The 17,125-nt window shown below is 39.3% G+C and overlaps 2 protein-coding genes across 2 annotated transcripts; both read right to left on the reverse strand.

Moving 5' to 3' along the window:
- Window positions 1-787: 787 nt before the first annotated feature.
- LOC116159025 (luciferin 4-monooxygenase-like) lies at window positions 788-7,091 on the reverse strand. The gene is made up of 7 exons (XM_031471918.1): window positions 6,924-7,091; window positions 2,633-2,840; window positions 2,190-2,523; window positions 1,821-2,135; window positions 1,409-1,769; window positions 1,195-1,360; window positions 788-1,142 (listed from the first exon to the last, which is right to left on the reverse strand). The coding sequence occupies exons 1-7, from the start codon at window positions 7,038-7,040 to the stop codon at window positions 1,027-1,029; spliced, it is 1,617 nt and encodes a 538-aa protein (XP_031327778.1). The 5' UTR covers window positions 7,041-7,091; the 3' UTR covers window positions 788-1,026.
- Window positions 7,092-10,064: 2,973 nt separating this feature from the next.
- Window positions 10,065-16,821, reverse strand: LOC116159606 (luciferin 4-monooxygenase-like). Its single transcript, XM_031472632.1, has 7 exons — window positions 14,010-16,821; window positions 13,127-13,334; window positions 11,235-11,568; window positions 10,863-11,177; window positions 10,463-10,817; window positions 10,244-10,409; window positions 10,065-10,192 (listed from the first exon to the last, which is right to left on the reverse strand). Exons 1-7 carry the CDS (start codon window positions 14,124-14,126, stop codon window positions 10,065-10,067), a joined length of 1,623 nt encoding a protein of 540 aa, XP_031328492.1. The 5' UTR covers window positions 14,127-16,821.
- Window positions 16,822-17,125: the final 304 nt, after the last annotated feature.

The raw sequence follows: 17,125 nt of genomic DNA on the forward strand, positions 1-17,125 counted from the left end.
GTTACTTGTTCATCCCATGACACTTTCTGTTCCCACGTCTTCCTCAGCAGAAATTTACCTATCGTTTGTCATTCCGCTTCAATTTAAAATAAACATTGCAAAAGCTCAATTTATTTTTTAATGCATGGTGGAAGTGTGACTTTAATCTCTTTTGATTTACAGGAACCTACCTCATTCTTTTCAAAATTGTTTATTTACCGTACTGAATGGTGCAAATTATAAGAAAATAAGAATCGTTTCGTAAAGCTCATAAGATTACTCTATTTTATTTTCTGTTTTTACCCATTCCTTTGGACATTTGGACAAATGCAACAGCAGGTACCGTTACAGACTCGAATTTCCTGTTTATTGAGAAGTATACACTATACGTTTATTTGTTTTTCCATGCTTTAAAATCTCGAATATAGACAAAATTCAACTTTTGACATTAAAACTTATTGTAATAAAGTTTTTTTTGGATCACCAACAGTAACAGTAACTTAAAAACAAGTTGAGTAGCGCCAATAGAAAGCGCCTTGTGCGAAACTTTGTATACAGCGGCATACGGAAAGGAATTGAATAATCGATGCAACATAACCTTGTTAATAAAAGAATCAATATCAACGCAGCGGAACATTGGCTAACTATTCCTGTGCATAATCACGATCTCGAGTACTACTTTCGCTAAATTGAAGCCGGTTTGCTTGTATTCGCGATTCATACGAACTTTTCTTCTGCCAAACTTCGTATTCGTCGCGAAGGTAACGTTACCAGTAGCAAGCTTTGAAAAATGAAGCATTTTAAGGGCAACTCAATAACCGACGTTTTTTTATACGCATTGCATTTAGTGGTCCTCTATTATCAAACTTCTCACTGAGTAAATTTGTACCAAAAATTTGAAGATGGTGATTTTGTTATGGAGGCAGCGTAGGGTTGGTATGTATTTAAGAGGGTGATAAAAAAACTTCAACCAAAATGTTGCAGTCAGTATTTACTGATCTACTCCTCTAATCACGTGATATGCGCGTTAATTATTGATCAATTGGATTACTTTAAGTACTGTTCTCTTAACACGCGATGAAGAATTTTTCCGTTCGCATTTCGAGGAATCATTGTTAGAAACTTGACACCACCTTTAAGATGTTTGTAAGTTGCCACCTGACCTGAAACAACCAAAGTTGACAAGTGATTCAACCTGGAAACGCTTTATTTTACCTGCTACGAAATCCTGCATTTCTTTTTCAGTTGGCACTTGATTTGGTGCCGATACAACAAACGCAAGTGGTACTTCGCCATCTCTTTCGTGTGGGACACCAATCACAGCAGCGTCTGCTACCTTGGGGTGGTTAATTAAAATCGATTCTAGTTCTGCGGGAGCAACCTGCAATTATAATTTGGCTACTTGTGGTACTGCGAAACTAGCACTTACTTGAAACCCTTTACACTTCATTATTTCTTTTAGCCGATCTACGACATAAAATGCACCGTGCTCATCGTAGTACGCAATGTCGCCGGTATGTAGCCATCCATCTTTATCTATAGCATCATCAGTTGCCTCTGGATTATTTATATATCCCTTCATTATAACAGGACCACGACACCACAATTCTCCACGTTGCATGGGCCCCACCGACTTTTCTGTATCGACATCGACAATCTTTGCCGAGACGCTTGGCAAAACGCAACCACATGAACCGAGGGTGTTATCCTTTGTATTCAATAATGGACTTATCACTCCAGTGGTCGTTTCTGTCATTCCATATGATTGTTGGATATCTTTCACCTTAAATCTATTACAAAACTCTAATGGGATTCTCTGGAGTTTGCTTTAGTAAACTCACCGTTCAATTAACACCTGTTGAATATCCTTGCTTAACCCTGCCGCTCCACAGAATATTCCCTTGACACAGGATAAGTCATACTTATTAACCAAATCGCTTTTTGCCAAAAAATTCGCAATTGATGGCACTACGATAAGATCGTCGACCTTATAATCTTGTATACATTTCATGTAAACTTCCGGGTTAAATTTGTTCATTATTACTACAACTCCTCCCCAAGCAATTTTTATTGAGATCGTAAATAAACCGAAAGCGTGACATAGGGGTACGAAGGCTACGGCAGGTGAATTACGTGGCCTTGATTGAAGGACATCACTGGAAGCATAATCAGATACAAAGCTGTCAAACATGAGAACCAGGATGTCTTACTCGAAAATGGAAATAGACGCATTATAGTTATAATGTGTTAACATAACACCCTTCGGTAATCCACTCGTACCCGATGAATACAAAATAAACGCAACATGGTCTCTGACATTCACTGGACTGGGAACAAATGTATTTATTTCGAAATTTTTCGAAATGTTGTCCTTTACAAAGTTTTCCACCGATTGGCAACCTTCGTAGTCATCTTTTTGGTCAATTATGATCAGTTTAGGTGTTACTTTTAGCTGATCTTTCACCTTTAGAACCGCCGCGCTTGATCCGGTTGAACAGAATATAATCGATGGCTGCGATAAATTGGCGACGTACAACAGTTCTCCTGAAAATTATGTACGCTTAATTAACAAAACTTTAACATTTATTCATGCAGAAAAAGTCCATGACAACGCATTTATATTAAAGCGCTGTAAGTGTAGGTATGTACATACCTTCAGTGTAGTGAGGGCTGAAAGTGGTTACAGGAATACCACAATACAAGGCTGCTAAAACGGGGTCAGCAAAGTACAAATTGTTTTCACTGCAAATTGCCACTACGTCGTCCTGTGTTAATCCAAAATTGCGAATACTTTCTGCTAAGCGGACGGAGTTCTTCAGTAGGCACTTATTGGACACAGTTTCCCCGGATACGGCATCTATCTGTAAGAAATTATAGCGCTTTAGTTGAAATAAGGGCTATAGGTATTATTTTACGGGTTAAGGTGATTAGAAATTTAACATTTATGGGATATGATATAACAAAATTAGGCACAGTTGTGCAGCCGATTATAGTCTCCAAAGGTATGTAGTGAAATTGGTATGCTAACATCCAATATTTATCTGGAATCTACAGTACAAAAAAATAAAGTTCGTAATCTAAACTTAAATAAACGTGTACACAAATATAGCTCCTGATGGATATGACTATCGCATGCGCAAAACTAAATTTTGCAACTGGCGTCACATTTGCTTTTATTCCAAGTGCCTAAGTATCAAATTTCATTTAAATACCTTTCATAAATAAAAAGTTTGCAATTCGGTTCATAAAATGATCGAGATGCGAAAAGGGCATTGTGAATGTTGATCGATTAGGCTCAACTTTTGGAATTGCGCATTGCATGACTAGAGCTATGCCCATTTTGAAATTCATGCAATTCGGTTAAATAAAAGAGATGTCATAAGAGCCTTCCTTATATTTTTATCTACATTGCCAATTCATGAATTCCGATCTACAAATTTGATAAAGAATCCACCTGCAAAATTTCATCGTAATCGGTCCATTCGTTATCCAGATATCGTGCTAACGGACGGACAGACACCGCAAAATTATAAACTCGCTAGGAGCTCGTTAATAAGTCGAGGAAGGATCCATATCGGAGAAGAAACAAGCGCATGTTCATTTTCCGTCAAGTTTACGCACATCGAGGAAAACAGCCCAGTAGATAAACAGTTTCGATAAAGAGGATCGAGTGAGAGTGGCCAGAAGTTGCAAGAAATAATTAACTGTAAACAAATATAAAAAAAGAGCTCCTGGGTATGGCTATAGCATGTGCAAAACCAAATTTTGAACCTGGTGTTAGTTTTGCTTTCGTATACAGGGTGTTTCGAAATTCGCGCACACGGACTGTGGGATGGTGTTATACAACGAAAATTGAATAAAAAGTTCCTCTACCAGTTTTTGATCAGACCGGCACTTTTTTTTCGACGTGCTGAAGCTTGTTTACTTGCAGACGGCGGACATTTTGAACAACTGTTGTAATTACGTACTCGTCATAATATAGTTTATTTTGAATTTTGAACCTTCTTTTGTTTTAAAAAATGTGTTATTAAGTTTAACCAGTAGCGCAGCGTAGGGGGGGTGGAAATTTTTAAAACCGCAGTAGCGGTCTGATGGAAAACTGGTAGAGGAACTTTTTGTTCAGTATTTGTCGTATAACACCATCCCATAGTCCGTATGCACGAATTTCGAAACACCCTGTATGTATGAAATTTCATTTAAATGCTTTCATAAATAGGAAAGTTTGCAATTCGCTTTATAAATGGTCGAGAGATGCGAAAAGGGCACTGTTGCGTTTTATATGGCTAAAGCTATACGCATATTGAATTTCATGCAATTCGGTTTATAACTCACACTCACGAAGGTGTCCACAAACAAATTTGATAAAGACTCCACCTACAAAATTTCATCGTAATCGGTCCGTTAGTTATCCAAATATCGTGCCAACGGACGGACGGACGGACAGACACCGCAAAATTATATAACCCGCTCGAGTTATATTGATATACGCATCGAAAGAAAGAAATTGACGCGACCATTGAACTACACAAAGCCGTGCGTTTCCATGGAAGATTGGAACCCGAGGCGGTGAGACCGCCGCCTTCTAGTACGGGTCGAACCGAGGGTCCAACTTAAGCTACATTTATTTTTGGTTCCATTCCACAAACCTCAAAATTGACAGTATTCCAGTTTCCCCAAGCAAAACTGCTCGAAGGGGTAGATCTAGAAGCCGTAGAAATAAGGTGAATTGTAATTTTTGGGCTATTTGTATTCATTACGGATTTTGGGATACTGGAAGTTTCAAAAAACATAAAATTTATTTGTTTGATGGCTTAGTTACTTGATTTAAATTTCAATGCTTTTCTACATTTTCATTTTGTGTATTTATCAGCCTTGTAAGAGGTAAAAAAAGGAAATAAGTTCATGCTAGTGAAGGAATAGGAATAAGCTAATTTTAATAAAGTGAGCTAGCCATTGACATATTTTGGGCAGAAAGATTCAACTTTAAGAGGGTAAACAATCAAAACAACAACGTTCAGGGATTTATCTATAGCTACCTTGAAATGTCATGCCTCTTACAGTCAGAAAGTTGACTGGGTCAAAGCATAGAGTGACCCCAGCTGACCCGGTGACCCAGTTAGTTTACTTGACCCCAGTGACCCGGTGCACCCAGTTGACCCGGTTGACCCAGTGACCCGGGACCCCAGTTTAGACCCGTGACCCAGCTTGACCGGTGGACCCAGCTTGACCCAGTTTGACCCAGTGACCCAGCTTGACCCGTGACCCCAGCTTGACCAGTTGACCCGGTGCCACTTGACCCAGTGACCAGCTTGACCCGTGACCAGCTTGGACCCAGATTTGACCCGGTGACCCACTTGACCCGGTGACTCAGCTTGACCCAGTGACCCATCCTGACCCAGCTTTACTCAGTGACCCGTCCTGACCCGGTAGCCCAGTAATTAAATTATTGTTAGTTATCATCCAAAACAATTTCAAGTAACTTTTAATTAAAAAAAAACTTCCTCAATAATATTCGGCAACAAGCACGTAGCCCAATTTCATTCAAGAGAACTAATACCTAAAAAATCAAATGCATTTGTTTATAGTTTGTAGTCAAGTAGTCAATGAAAGTATTTAGAGAAAAGATTTATTTGGATTAAGCTAACTAGTAGAAAAAAAATTAAATGTGAATGAACACCTGTAAGCAAACTGGAAAGCCCTGAAGCAAAGAAATAACTTATTCTAATACAATTCGGGACATGGAAAGTTTTTTACGGCAGTACATGGAAAGTTTTTTACGGCAGTATTAAAGCAAACATCACAGAAATGGCAGTTGTCAAGCAATCGAGTATTATTTTCACAAACCAGCATTTCATTTATTGCATAATCTGTACACTTGAACCGAGGGCACTGACTTAACTGCGTTATTCAATCAAACTAGGTGACTGGGTCGAATTGGGTCCCCGGGTGAAATTGCGTCGCTGGGTCAAACTGGGTCACTGGGTCAAACTGGGTCACTGGGTCAAACTGGGTCACTGGGTCAAACTGGGTCAAGTTGGGTCACTGGGGCAAACTGGGTCACTGGGTCAACTGGGTCACTGGGTCTAACTGAAAAGAGTATGACGTGACCCAGCGACCCAGTGACCCAGTTTAATTTAGTGACCCAGTTGACCCAGTTAANGAGTGGAAGTATAACACCCCTGATCTCACGATGACTGGAGTGGACAATGTAAGCAAAATCTCGGGAGGAATCTAAAGCGCAACAGCCGCAAAGTTTGTCGATCCACGCGAAACCACCAAGATCTGAGGGAAAATCAAGACAATCCTAATTTACACTGCGGAGTGCATTACCCGGTTTCCTTACGGGAAGGAAACTGCATAATTAATTGAAGCGTGTTGCCAGAAAAAGGAAAAGTAATTGTGACGTTTGGTAAGCGAGTAACACTTTACATGGTCGCCAAGCTTATCTAAAATAAAGTAATTTCTGTATTCTGGGTTAGAAATCTGTAAGTGGCTGCTTTTGGAAAGTCGGGAGAAGTTAAGTTCCTTAAGCTTCCTAACATTAAATGAATCATTTACTAAACAATAGCAAGCCTTTAATTTTTCGATGGATGCCAATCTACGGACCGTTACCACTAAAATTCGCTCAAATTAGAAGATCCAGATCCAGACATCCATACCGAGAGAAAAATGTTATTTTGAATGTTACTATTTAACTATTTAAATTCGTAGATTACATTCATCCTTATCGTACAAATATTTGAAGTTGCTACTGTCACCACTTGCCAACGAATTAAAACCTATTTTCCTTTGGTTGACCCGGAATTGACCTGTGATAAGTTGACAAATACTTTCGCTATCGCATACCCGGGTACAAAGGATGAAATTGAATACTATTGATAAGAAAGGGTTGTCTAATAGTATAACTGCCACACTGCACAAAGAAGTATAGGGTAGGTACTCACAAATATTGGAGCCTCTGGTCCACGCATTAAAGCATTGTATAATTCTTCTCCCAAAGATTTATTGGAAATTGGCACTTTTAGCTCAGCGCCGTGAATAATGTGTTCTTCGCCCATCATCAAACTTATGTGTTCACCAAAATGTAATATTACTTACTGTTTGATTTTAAAAATAAAAGGTGTATTTATACATATACTTATCTATTCATACACAGTGTACGGTACCTATTAATTATTTTTCGAGATAAGAGTTACCCAATGTTTGATAAAATTATTATTTCTACATACTTTTAATAATAATGTAACAAATGAATCGGATTCTTAATTTATTTTACTTCAGAAATGTTTTTCAATATATTGACTCTTGATCTAGTACTACTTTTTCCTGGGGCTTCTACACTTCCCACTAAACAACTTCTAGTGTCTCTAAAGGCCTCTTTTAGGAGACTGCTCCAGTCTCTTATCCAGCACTCTCCCATCAGTTTTCCTAAGTGGTTAATAAACTAAATCGGCCGTACCGCTCCGGGCTCTTTCTTCGGTACGGCTTTGAATATAAAATTATATTCAAAGGGTGCGAGCACCACCGAGGTCATGATGCTCTTGAACCACTAGCGCTATTAGTTCTGGAGGAAGCCCTGTTCGCCCTCTGTTCACTTCCTTTGCCGCCCGCTTGAGTTATTGCGAACTACCCTCAGAATATCTGCCCCCAAATAAATGCGCCCCCTGTTATTTTACGTAAGGCGTAAAACGCTTTATCAATAAGAAATGCTTTAGTTCTTGATTTGAATAAATTAAAAGGTAAAGCCTTAATATTGGGAGGAATATAATTATACATTTTTATATTGATATAATCAAAACTGTTTTGCGTCTTACTTAAACGACAAAAAGGGACAAATGCATTTAATTTGTTGCGGGTGTCATAATTATGAACATCGCAATTTTTAACAAAATAATGTTCATTGCGCTTAACAAAACAAAGACAAGTAAAAATGAAAATAGATGGAAGCGTTAATATATGGTGATCAATGAAAGCTTGCCGACAATCATCTCTAAATGAAATGTTAGCAATAATTCTAACGGCTTTTCTTTGTAATTTAAATAATTGCCTCCAACAAGCAAAGTGACCCCAAACATTAATAGCATAAGACAAGTGGCTATGTATGAGTGCAAAATAGGCAGTTTTAAGAATATTCATAGTTACATTACTCGCTAATCTACGCAAAACAAATATATTTCTGCTTAACTTCGTAGCAACAAAATTACCGTGAACATCAAAATTTAATTTACGATCAATACAAATTCCTAAAAATTTCACATATTCAGGTGTTGATAAATCATGTGATCGCAGTGATAATATCATGGATACCGTTTTCATTGTATTTATATGTAATAAGTTTATAGTGCACCAAGTATTAGCTCGTTGAAGTAATTCATTGGAGTTATTTAGTGCCCCGTTAATGTGTTCGGCCCCAACAAGTAAGGTAGCATCATCTGCATAAAGAAGGCAGTTTTCATTTCCAGAAATAAAGCTTGGCATATCATTAATATAAATTAAAAAGAGAAGAGGCCCCAGAATACTACCTTGGGGTACTCCTTTCGTTATACAGTTTTCCTGATAGGTTATTATTTATCCTTACACATTGAAACCTATTTGTAAAGTATGATTCAATGAGGCGTTTGCTAGTAACATCAAATCCATAGACTTTAAAAGGGGGTTATCCCCTCCGATCACATTCCAAAGAGACACGACCAGATGTAGAAAGCATTTCCGGTTGATATGGAGATGAATATTATTACCCGGACAAATCGCAAGCTTTCGACACGCCTCGTGAATATCTACATACGACGACCGTTACGTATTACTAGAGGGTCGCTTCAAAAAAATTTGGTTTTGAATTTGTATTTTGTTCAACTCGAGGAAGTTTACACATACACCTCTTCCTAGCGAACATGAACAAAAGTATGTCTGGCGATAACAAGCGATAACAAGAAACGCATTGTGGAAAGCGAGCGCGGTTGCCACGATCCCTTCGAAGCTAAAACTTTCGTTCCGTTCTGTTTAAAACCGAGTACGTGGCGAAAATGCGGGTTTGTTTGCGTTCAGAAAATAGGTCACTTTTCGGTTTTTCTCGTGGGCCAGATTCAAATAGCGAAAAAAGTAGGAAAAGGAGAGATCCTTGTTCGATTTCGCGAGTCGAAACGTACTACTTGGGTGCGTTAAACATTAGATTCGAAGACGAGTTAGCGAGCGATCACGTACATTGTTTTTTTTCTATCGTTGATAAATTTATTCTAAGTTGATTTTCGGGAACCATCGCGTTACGTGCGTCCCAACTGAATTCTTAGCGAAGTTATAAAATACGAGAAGATTTGCAATCGAAATTCAAGAACCAAAACGTGCATTTAGTGGGGGAAATTTATCAGAACGGTAGTCAAAAATTAACAGTTCAACTAACTGAAGGTACTAAGGTTATTTGAGCTAAAGAAGATTAGTGAAGCTGTATTTTGTCGTCCTCATCGCCTCCTCCTTATTTCATCTATACTTTCCAGCGGGGCCATTAAGAGAATAAGAACAGTTTCCATAATAAATAAATAAATTGTTTTATTTTCAGTCCTTTATACCACCTCCATGTGCGTCTTTCACGATATTCTACTTCCACAATCATCACGCACTCCATTTGTGTTACGCGCTTCTAGTATTAGAATATGCAGCTAATTTTAAAAAAATGAAAAAAAAAAGGTTTTCGCCTTAAGGCGAGTAACTTTTCCATAAATTGATCTATATTTCCGGAAAGGTCATATAACGGACTATTTATGTGTACAAAGGAAAATAAGTTATGGCATAAATATTCTTATAAATAAGAAAATTTAGCATTGCACAATCTCCGCATGCGCATACGTCATGTTTAAAATATGCGATACGTTGACCTTTACTAGAAGAAAGTGGCCATAATAGCCAACATGAGTTGGAAAATACACTAAAAATCGCTCCCCACGAACACAACTAGTTTCCATGGTGTCAAGTGGCCCGATAAACAGAAAAATATTATGTATTTGATGTTTGGAGATTCTAGTATATGTGTACACAAAAATTGTACCAATTCTACATATAGGTTAATCTTTATTGAAACAATTTCTTATACACTAAGCTTTGATTGTCTCTCTAATGTACTGATCTCTTAATACGCGATGGAGAATTTTTCCACTGCCGTTTCGAGGGATCTGGTTCACAAATTTGACACCTCCTCGAAGTTGCTTATAAGGTGCCAGGTCTACAAAAATAGACAATTTATTTAATTACCTTCAAAAGTAACTTGTACTACCGGCAAGAAAATCCTTCACTTCTTCTTCTGTTAGCGTTTGGTTAGGGACGGATACCACAAATGCAAAGGGCACCTCACCGTCTCGCTCGTGAGGAACGCCGATTACAGCGACGTCAGATATCTTGGCATTGTTCATTAAAATAGCTTCCAGCTCTGCGGGAGCAACCTAAAAATGTTAATGCAATTTCATGTGCATCCAAACGATATCTGAATCCTTACTTGGTGCCCTTTACACTTCATTATCTCCTTTAGTCTGTCCACTACATATATCGCATGGTTTTCATCGTAGTACGCAATGTCTCCGGTATGTAGCCATCCATCTGTGTCTATAGCATCCTTAGTTGCTTCTGGATTGTTTATATATCCCTTCATTATAACAGAACCACGACACCACAATTCTCCACGTTGCATGGGCCCCAACGATTTTCCTGTATCGACATCTACAATTCTTGCCGAGAGGCTTGGCAAAACGCAACCACATGAACCGATAGCGTTTGTATTCAATATTGGACTTATCGCTCCAGCGGTCGTTTCTGTCATTCCATACCCTTGCTGAACTCCATTTACTTTAAAGCTAGTACATCCCTTATTTACTAAGTCTTGAATTCCTTTAACTCACCGTTTAATTAATATCTGCTCAATATCCTTACTTAATGGTGCCGTCCCACAAAATATTTGCTTGATATTTGATAAGTCATACTTTTCTACCAAGTCACTTTTTGCCAAAAAATTCCCAATTGATGGTACGATGTTAAGGTCTTCAATTTTATAATCTTGTAAACACCTGAGATAAACTTCGGGGCTGAATTTGTTCATTATTACTACCAATCCCCCCCAAATTATTTTCCACGCGACCAAGTATAAGCCGTACGCATGGCATAGGGGCATGAAAGCCAAGCCTGGCGTGTTAAGTGGTTTTGATTGAAAAATATCACTGCAAACAAAGAATGATGGAAATAATCAAAGTCGGTGCCATGTCGACTAGACTTACCCAAAAATTGAAATAGACGCGTTGTAGTTATAATGCGTCAACATGACTCCCTTCGGTAATCCAGTCGTGCCCGAAGAGTATAAAACAAATGCAACATCTTCCTTGGCATTCACTGGACTAGGCTGGAATTTATTTACGTCGAAATTTTTAGGGACGTTTTCCTTAATAAAATTTTCTACTGATTGACAACCATTATGATCGTCTTTTTGATCCAATATTATTATTTTAGGTGTCACCTTCAGCTGACCTTTCACGTTCAGTACCACCGCACTTGACCCAAGCGAACAGAATATTATAGACGGCTGAGAAAGGTTGGCAACATGCAGTAATTCTCCTGAAAATAATGACGTTCTCATTCCACATTGAAAGATAATATCTTACAGCAATCTAAATTGACGGGGTAAATTGTACCTGTTTAATTTAAGCTATTCTAAGGTCACTTTCCTAAATTTTAAAAATCGGGGAAGGAAAACACTCCTCACTGACAGAAACTTGAATACCATGCTTAAGTTACGCACACTGCAATGTTACATCTGGCCAATTCTGCTCTACCACTATAAAAAAGGCTTTACCGAGAATATGCTGAAAATCCCGTGGACGGCCAAGATAACAAACGCACAGATCCTGCAGGACATGCACACGGACCGGGACCTGCTCAAAATCATCAACAGCAGGAAATTCAAATACCTAAGCCATATATCGCTGGGAGCCACTTGCCACACACTCTGGAGGACATTATCGAAGGCAAGAAACGTTCAGGAAGACCGAAAATGGCCTGGCTAAATAACGTTAACACCTGGTTTCACATGACAAAAACACAAATTTTACAGACTGTGCTAGACCGAGAAAAATAACGGAATTCGCAAACGCCATTAGGCAGCATTAAAGAAGAAGAATATGAATTTTGAAAAGGGCGTTAATTAGTTCAAAAGAAATTAGGTAGGGATTATTCCGGGGATTTTTCTTGAAGGCATTATGGCTCAAGCCGTACCCCGGATGCAATAAATTTCGTTCCGAGATCGCCGGATCGAGTTTTCCGAAAATAATCTAAGGCGTAACTGTTATCGATCGAGGACAAAGTTCAGTTGCTGCGAAGAAACAAAAGAGGGTGACATTATCGTTATATTTCGTAGTGGCAAAATTATTCTAAACGATTCGAATGAACATTAATAAAAAGGTAAGGGAACACTTTGGTTTAGTGACAAATTGTCTCCTTTTGTGTTAGAACAAAAAATTGAGAACCAATGAAAACAATATCTTTCGTGGTCATAGAAGATTATTCGTTTAAAAAAATTACGTCCAGAAAAAAAAGCGATTCACTGGAGATTTCAACGAAGTGGAGATTGCCGACGGAAAGTACAAATCTACAGCTCCATTGTTTAATTTTTCTGCGTCATTGTCGTTGTAAAGAGTTTCGTTCCGAGCTGTCAATAGACAGCATTATAATATACTGAAGAAAATTCTTTGTATGAGGTACAGTGATATTTATTTATTTATGTCAAATTGTGGGGTTGCTTATCTTTAAGAAAAATTGACGTAAATTATTTTGGATTAAATTAAAAAAATTATCACAGAAAATTTGGATTTGTATGTTCTTAAAGATAGCCATCTCATGGACAGAGTAAAAAGCTACAATCACGTTATCAAGCATATCGCAACGGCGGCGGTACATTATTTTTTCTTCGTTTCCCAAATATTAGGGTAGTTTAAGTTACACCTGTGGCGTAACTGAAAATATTATTTATTTTTTTCCAAAATTTGGAAAAAAAAGGTTTCCGTGCATTTATATAACGCAATTCGTGATACTCAAGAGTATATAGAATCAAAAACAAAGCCCATCAGTCCAGTTACTATTAGACCTAGTCAGTACCGTATAAGCATAAAGATCGAACCTGTAGTGTAGTAGGGGCTGAACGTGGTTAAAGGTACACCACAATACAAAGCGGCTAAAACGGGATTGCAATAGTATAAACTGTTTTCACTGCAAATCCCAATTATATCGTTCTTCCCCAAACCGTAGTTCCGCAAGGCTTCTGCTAAAAGGCAGGAGTTTTTGAGTAGAGCCTTGTTACTCACAGTTTCCCCAGACACCGAGTCTATCTGAAAGAAAGTACAGTATATTAGTTAGTATTAGTTAGTGTAGAAAGTACAAAGCAAAATTTACACATATGCCGCTTCATAGCGCACATGAACAAAAGCAGGTCTGGAATACGTATACATTTTCGGTAAAAGTGTGCATTTGCGTGATAAAAGGTGGTACCTGCTTGTAAGGGAGTTTCGGCAGAGGAGGTTACATTTTCTAGGGGTTGGCACGTACTATCTGTTTGTTTTCCGGGTCGCCAAACCTTTTACCAGGATGGTGCAAAAAGTCAAGTCAAGCGGTATTTTTCATGAAGAGAATGATAAGATACCACAAGCTTATTCACTTTGTTTACGGATTATTGGTTATGCTATAAAAGTATAAATAACAAAATTAAGTCACTTCGTACAACTGTACACTGATTTTTTGATAACTGGTAACACATTATTTGGCTACATGTTGCTGACTCTTAGTTGGCCTGGTGATAAGTCGACGTATGTTGTCAACATGTAGGTAACCGGCTCCAAACGATCAGTAAAGCGGATATGATTGTTGAATGTATTATATGACAATAGGGTGTACTTAATTTATCTGGCAAGTGGCATGCAACGATAGACACTCACAATAGGTAAATAAATATAGAATTTGCTAAATAGTAGGATACACGACATGCAATGCTGTTTTTATGTACTTACAAATATTGGAGCTTCAGTACTACCCAGTAAAGCATTATATAACGCAAGTCCCAGAGATTCATTCGAAATTGGCACTTTTAGTTGGTCCCCATGAATAATGTATTCCCCGTCCATCATCACTCTAATGTGTTCACAGAAAGGTGCTACCTACATTCATTGGTCATTCAATTATAAACAAAAGTATTTATACCCATGGTTATCTTTTATTATGTAAGTATTTGGAATTGATTACTTTTTTTACATAAAGATTATAAATATTGTTATTGTTACCATTATTTACTGTGCCCATTTTGCGGTTAAAAAGTATCATGTGCCAAAAACGTGCTATAACAGTAACGAGAATTTCCCTTTTGATGAAATGTAAATGAGAAAAGTAAAGTTACGGTTGCGCCAGCCATCGAGATGGTCATCGAATTGTCTGGAGGTGACTGTACGCGGCGTCCATAGACGTTTCCATTTGCTTTAATCCTTTTGTGTCACGGTTAGTGACTTTTTCTTTCTTTCTTTCTTTTTCTAAATTAGCTATTATACAAATGGTCACCGAAAAAAGCCTGATGCTAATTCTATATTCTCCTGGTTTAACGAATAGATCTGTAGGGAGTAACAAGGGTTCCGTGTACACAGAAAATGATCCAGTTTAGTAAAAATGCATAATTTAAAAATTGATAAGATAAATTTGTCTGACCGAATGTGTGTTTTAGCAATGTAAGGAAATTAGTTACCTACTTCATTTATTCATAACACAAGTTGCTTTTTTATCTAACCGTAAGGAAGCTAAAAGGGAATTAGCAAAGCGCGGTTAGAAATAGGGTAACGTAATTATTTATAGTACACTATGTGTGCATATTCAGTACCCTATTTGTGTATATTCGGGATGAGTTAATGACGCGGGTCATTGTAATTGAACTAAGAACAAGGAGAGCCGAATTAAAGATACGCCTACCGCAACCGAATGTTAAATGACCAAATGCTTTTAATAGCGCAAAGTAGAAATATATATCATTGCTTGTAGTAGAACGTTCATTGGGCCAGATTTTACTATAAGGCAATATATAAATATTAGTGTGGGCTAGGCGCACACTTGCGATTATCTGTCGCACGACTAGTCGCAAAAATAAAGGGGGTTGGATTCAGGGAGTCGCTCCTGTATGTGGACCTTTACCAACTCCACGTTGTCTCTTCAAAGTACGCGTTTGTCCCGGCTATTGCTACTACTGGAGATGGCCCATTCCATGTGCGTTTAAACCCTCAAGTCGCGGTGTCTCGTGACCTTTCCATTACTCTGTCGCCTTCTTGGGACTGAACCTTGGTGGGTCCGAAGTTGGCATATCTTAAGCGGTAGCGGTATTGGTTGCCATGTATCGCTGGTATTGGGATGAACAAGTGTTATGGATAATACTGCATCCCATGCCTTGGGGTCCTTCCCTTCTAAGTGGATACGCAGCACCTTCTGGATGGAGGTAAATCCGTGGCGTCCGAAAATTTCATTTTCCAGCCTGTTGACCACGATGTCGGTGGTGTCGTGTTGGCGAAACGTAGAGGAAAGGCTTCCACCCACATGCTGTATAGGTTTGTTGCGATGAAGATGAACCTGTTGCCAGTGTTCGCTGCGGTGTACGGTCCCATAAGGTCCCCGATTGATTTCCCATTGGAGACTTGGTTGACGTGGTCGCACGGTAGCGTCTTTTATCGGCTCTCGTTTGTTGGTCAGTGGTAGTATTTGATTCTGGCCCGTTTTATTTTGATTGGCGGTTAAGTATCCATCTCGTACTGTATAGTCTCGGTTGAATCTTATCTATACGGGCGTTTGTACCAGAATGATGGCGTCTCTGAGCCTTTCTTTGACTTGATCCGCAAGCTTGGCTATTTATTCGTTCGCCGCAATCACCAGGTTATTGGGGGTTTCACCCTTCGGATGTTCGATTGTTGGAGGCAGCATGCAATTGACGTTCTCTGACGTAGCTTCGTTCCCGGGTGTTGCTCTCGACCGCTGTCCCGTTTCCCTGATTTCGGCGCCTAGCCAGAGCTAGGCAGCCGCGGCGAACGTGGTATTATGAGCAGTGATGACACCCTGGGGTGTTGGGCGGTCGTTTGGGGTCCGCAGGTGATGATGGTACTGGTAGAGTGTTTCGGACCAGCGCAGCGCCTTGTTGCAGTTCTCGATTTTTTTGGTGAAATAATCGGGATCTTCAGGCTAACTGAGCCTTCCTTTGGAGAAACAGTTGTGGGGAGTCCATGTTCTGCTCTCGACCGAAGAATTCCGAATGGAGAGCTTACCCCGAATCTTGCTGCTGTCGTACTACTTCTCACGGATTTCAGGTCGGTGTAAGTCGGCGAGAATGCTTCATATCCTTTCCACCATTTCGCGGCATCTTCTCTAAGTTGCGCTGTGACCGTCTTCAGTGTTTCCGTTGGGTCGGTCGTTTGGATTTCGGTTTCGAGGGTGCTGAAGAACCCCATCGGGTCCTCTAATTGGTCGCCACTAAAGGTTGGTAGTTCCGGCATCGCGTTCGTTTGAGCTTTCTGGAGTGCGTCGGCCACTCCTTGGTGTCGGTGAGCGTCACTGGATTGGTTTGCCCCGATTGGTTGCTAGGGTAGCACATGTGGATGGCATCGACCCTGACCAATTGGGTTAGGTCAATGCCGGACTTGATGGCGTGCAGTGGCACAAGTGGTTTTTCTGGATGTTGATGCTGCTTATAAACAGTTCGCCGTCGAGAACTCTGACGTTTAGGCCAATAGGGCGCTTGCTGGCAGTGCGGCCGATGTTGAAATTCTTCCTCTGCCGTTCGTAACATCAGTGAGAATTCTATAAGCGGTCCGTGCAGAGATGCTTATGAGGTTTTTAGTTCAATGGGCATCGTAGTACTGCCCACGTTTTGTAGTTATTTGCCATTTTCGTAGTTTGGATTTAGATGGGTCTCATTAGAAGCGAAATTTTGTGACGAATCTAAATATGCACGGAAAAGTACATGTTCATGATGAAATAAGGAAGATATTTACCGCCGAAGCGGCGTCTGCTCTGACGCGGCGGCACGCTATGCAACACGCGTTTAAATCTGATGACTTTTCCACTAGGTCTAGTATATAGCTGAGCTAGGACAATCTTTTCCTTC

This window comes from Photinus pyralis, unplaced genomic scaffold, assembly GCF_008802855.1.
Source record: "Photinus pyralis isolate 1611_PpyrPB1 unplaced genomic scaffold, Ppyr1.3 Ppyr1.4_LG1, whole genome shotgun sequence".
Taxonomy (NCBI): Eukaryota; Metazoa; Arthropoda; class Insecta; order Coleoptera; family Lampyridae; genus Photinus; species Photinus pyralis.

Coding starts and splice junctions, on each gene's coding strand:
- LOC116159606 (XM_031472632.1), bottom strand. CDS start 14,126: ATGATGGACGGGGAATACATTATTCATGGGGACCAACTAAAAGTGCCA. Junction 13,335..14,009: donor GTACTGAAGCTCCAATATTT/GTAAGTACATAA, acceptor ACTTTCTTTCAG/ATAGACTCGGTGTCTGGGGA. Junction 11,569..13,126: donor CAGCCCCTACTACACTACAG/GTTCGATCTTTA, acceptor CATTATTTTCAG/GAGAATTACTGCATGTTGCC.
- LOC116159025 (XM_031471918.1), bottom strand. CDS start 7,040: ATGATGGGCGAAGAACACATTATTCACGGCGCTGAGCTAAAAGTGCCA. Junction 2,136..2,189: donor GCGTCTATTTCCATTTTCGA/GTAAGACATCCT, acceptor TTATGCTTCCAG/TGATGTCCTTCAATCAAGGC. Junction 1,770..1,820: donor CAACAGGTGTTAATTGAACG/GTGAGTTTACTA, acceptor GTTTTGTAATAG/ATTTAAGGTGAAAGATATCC.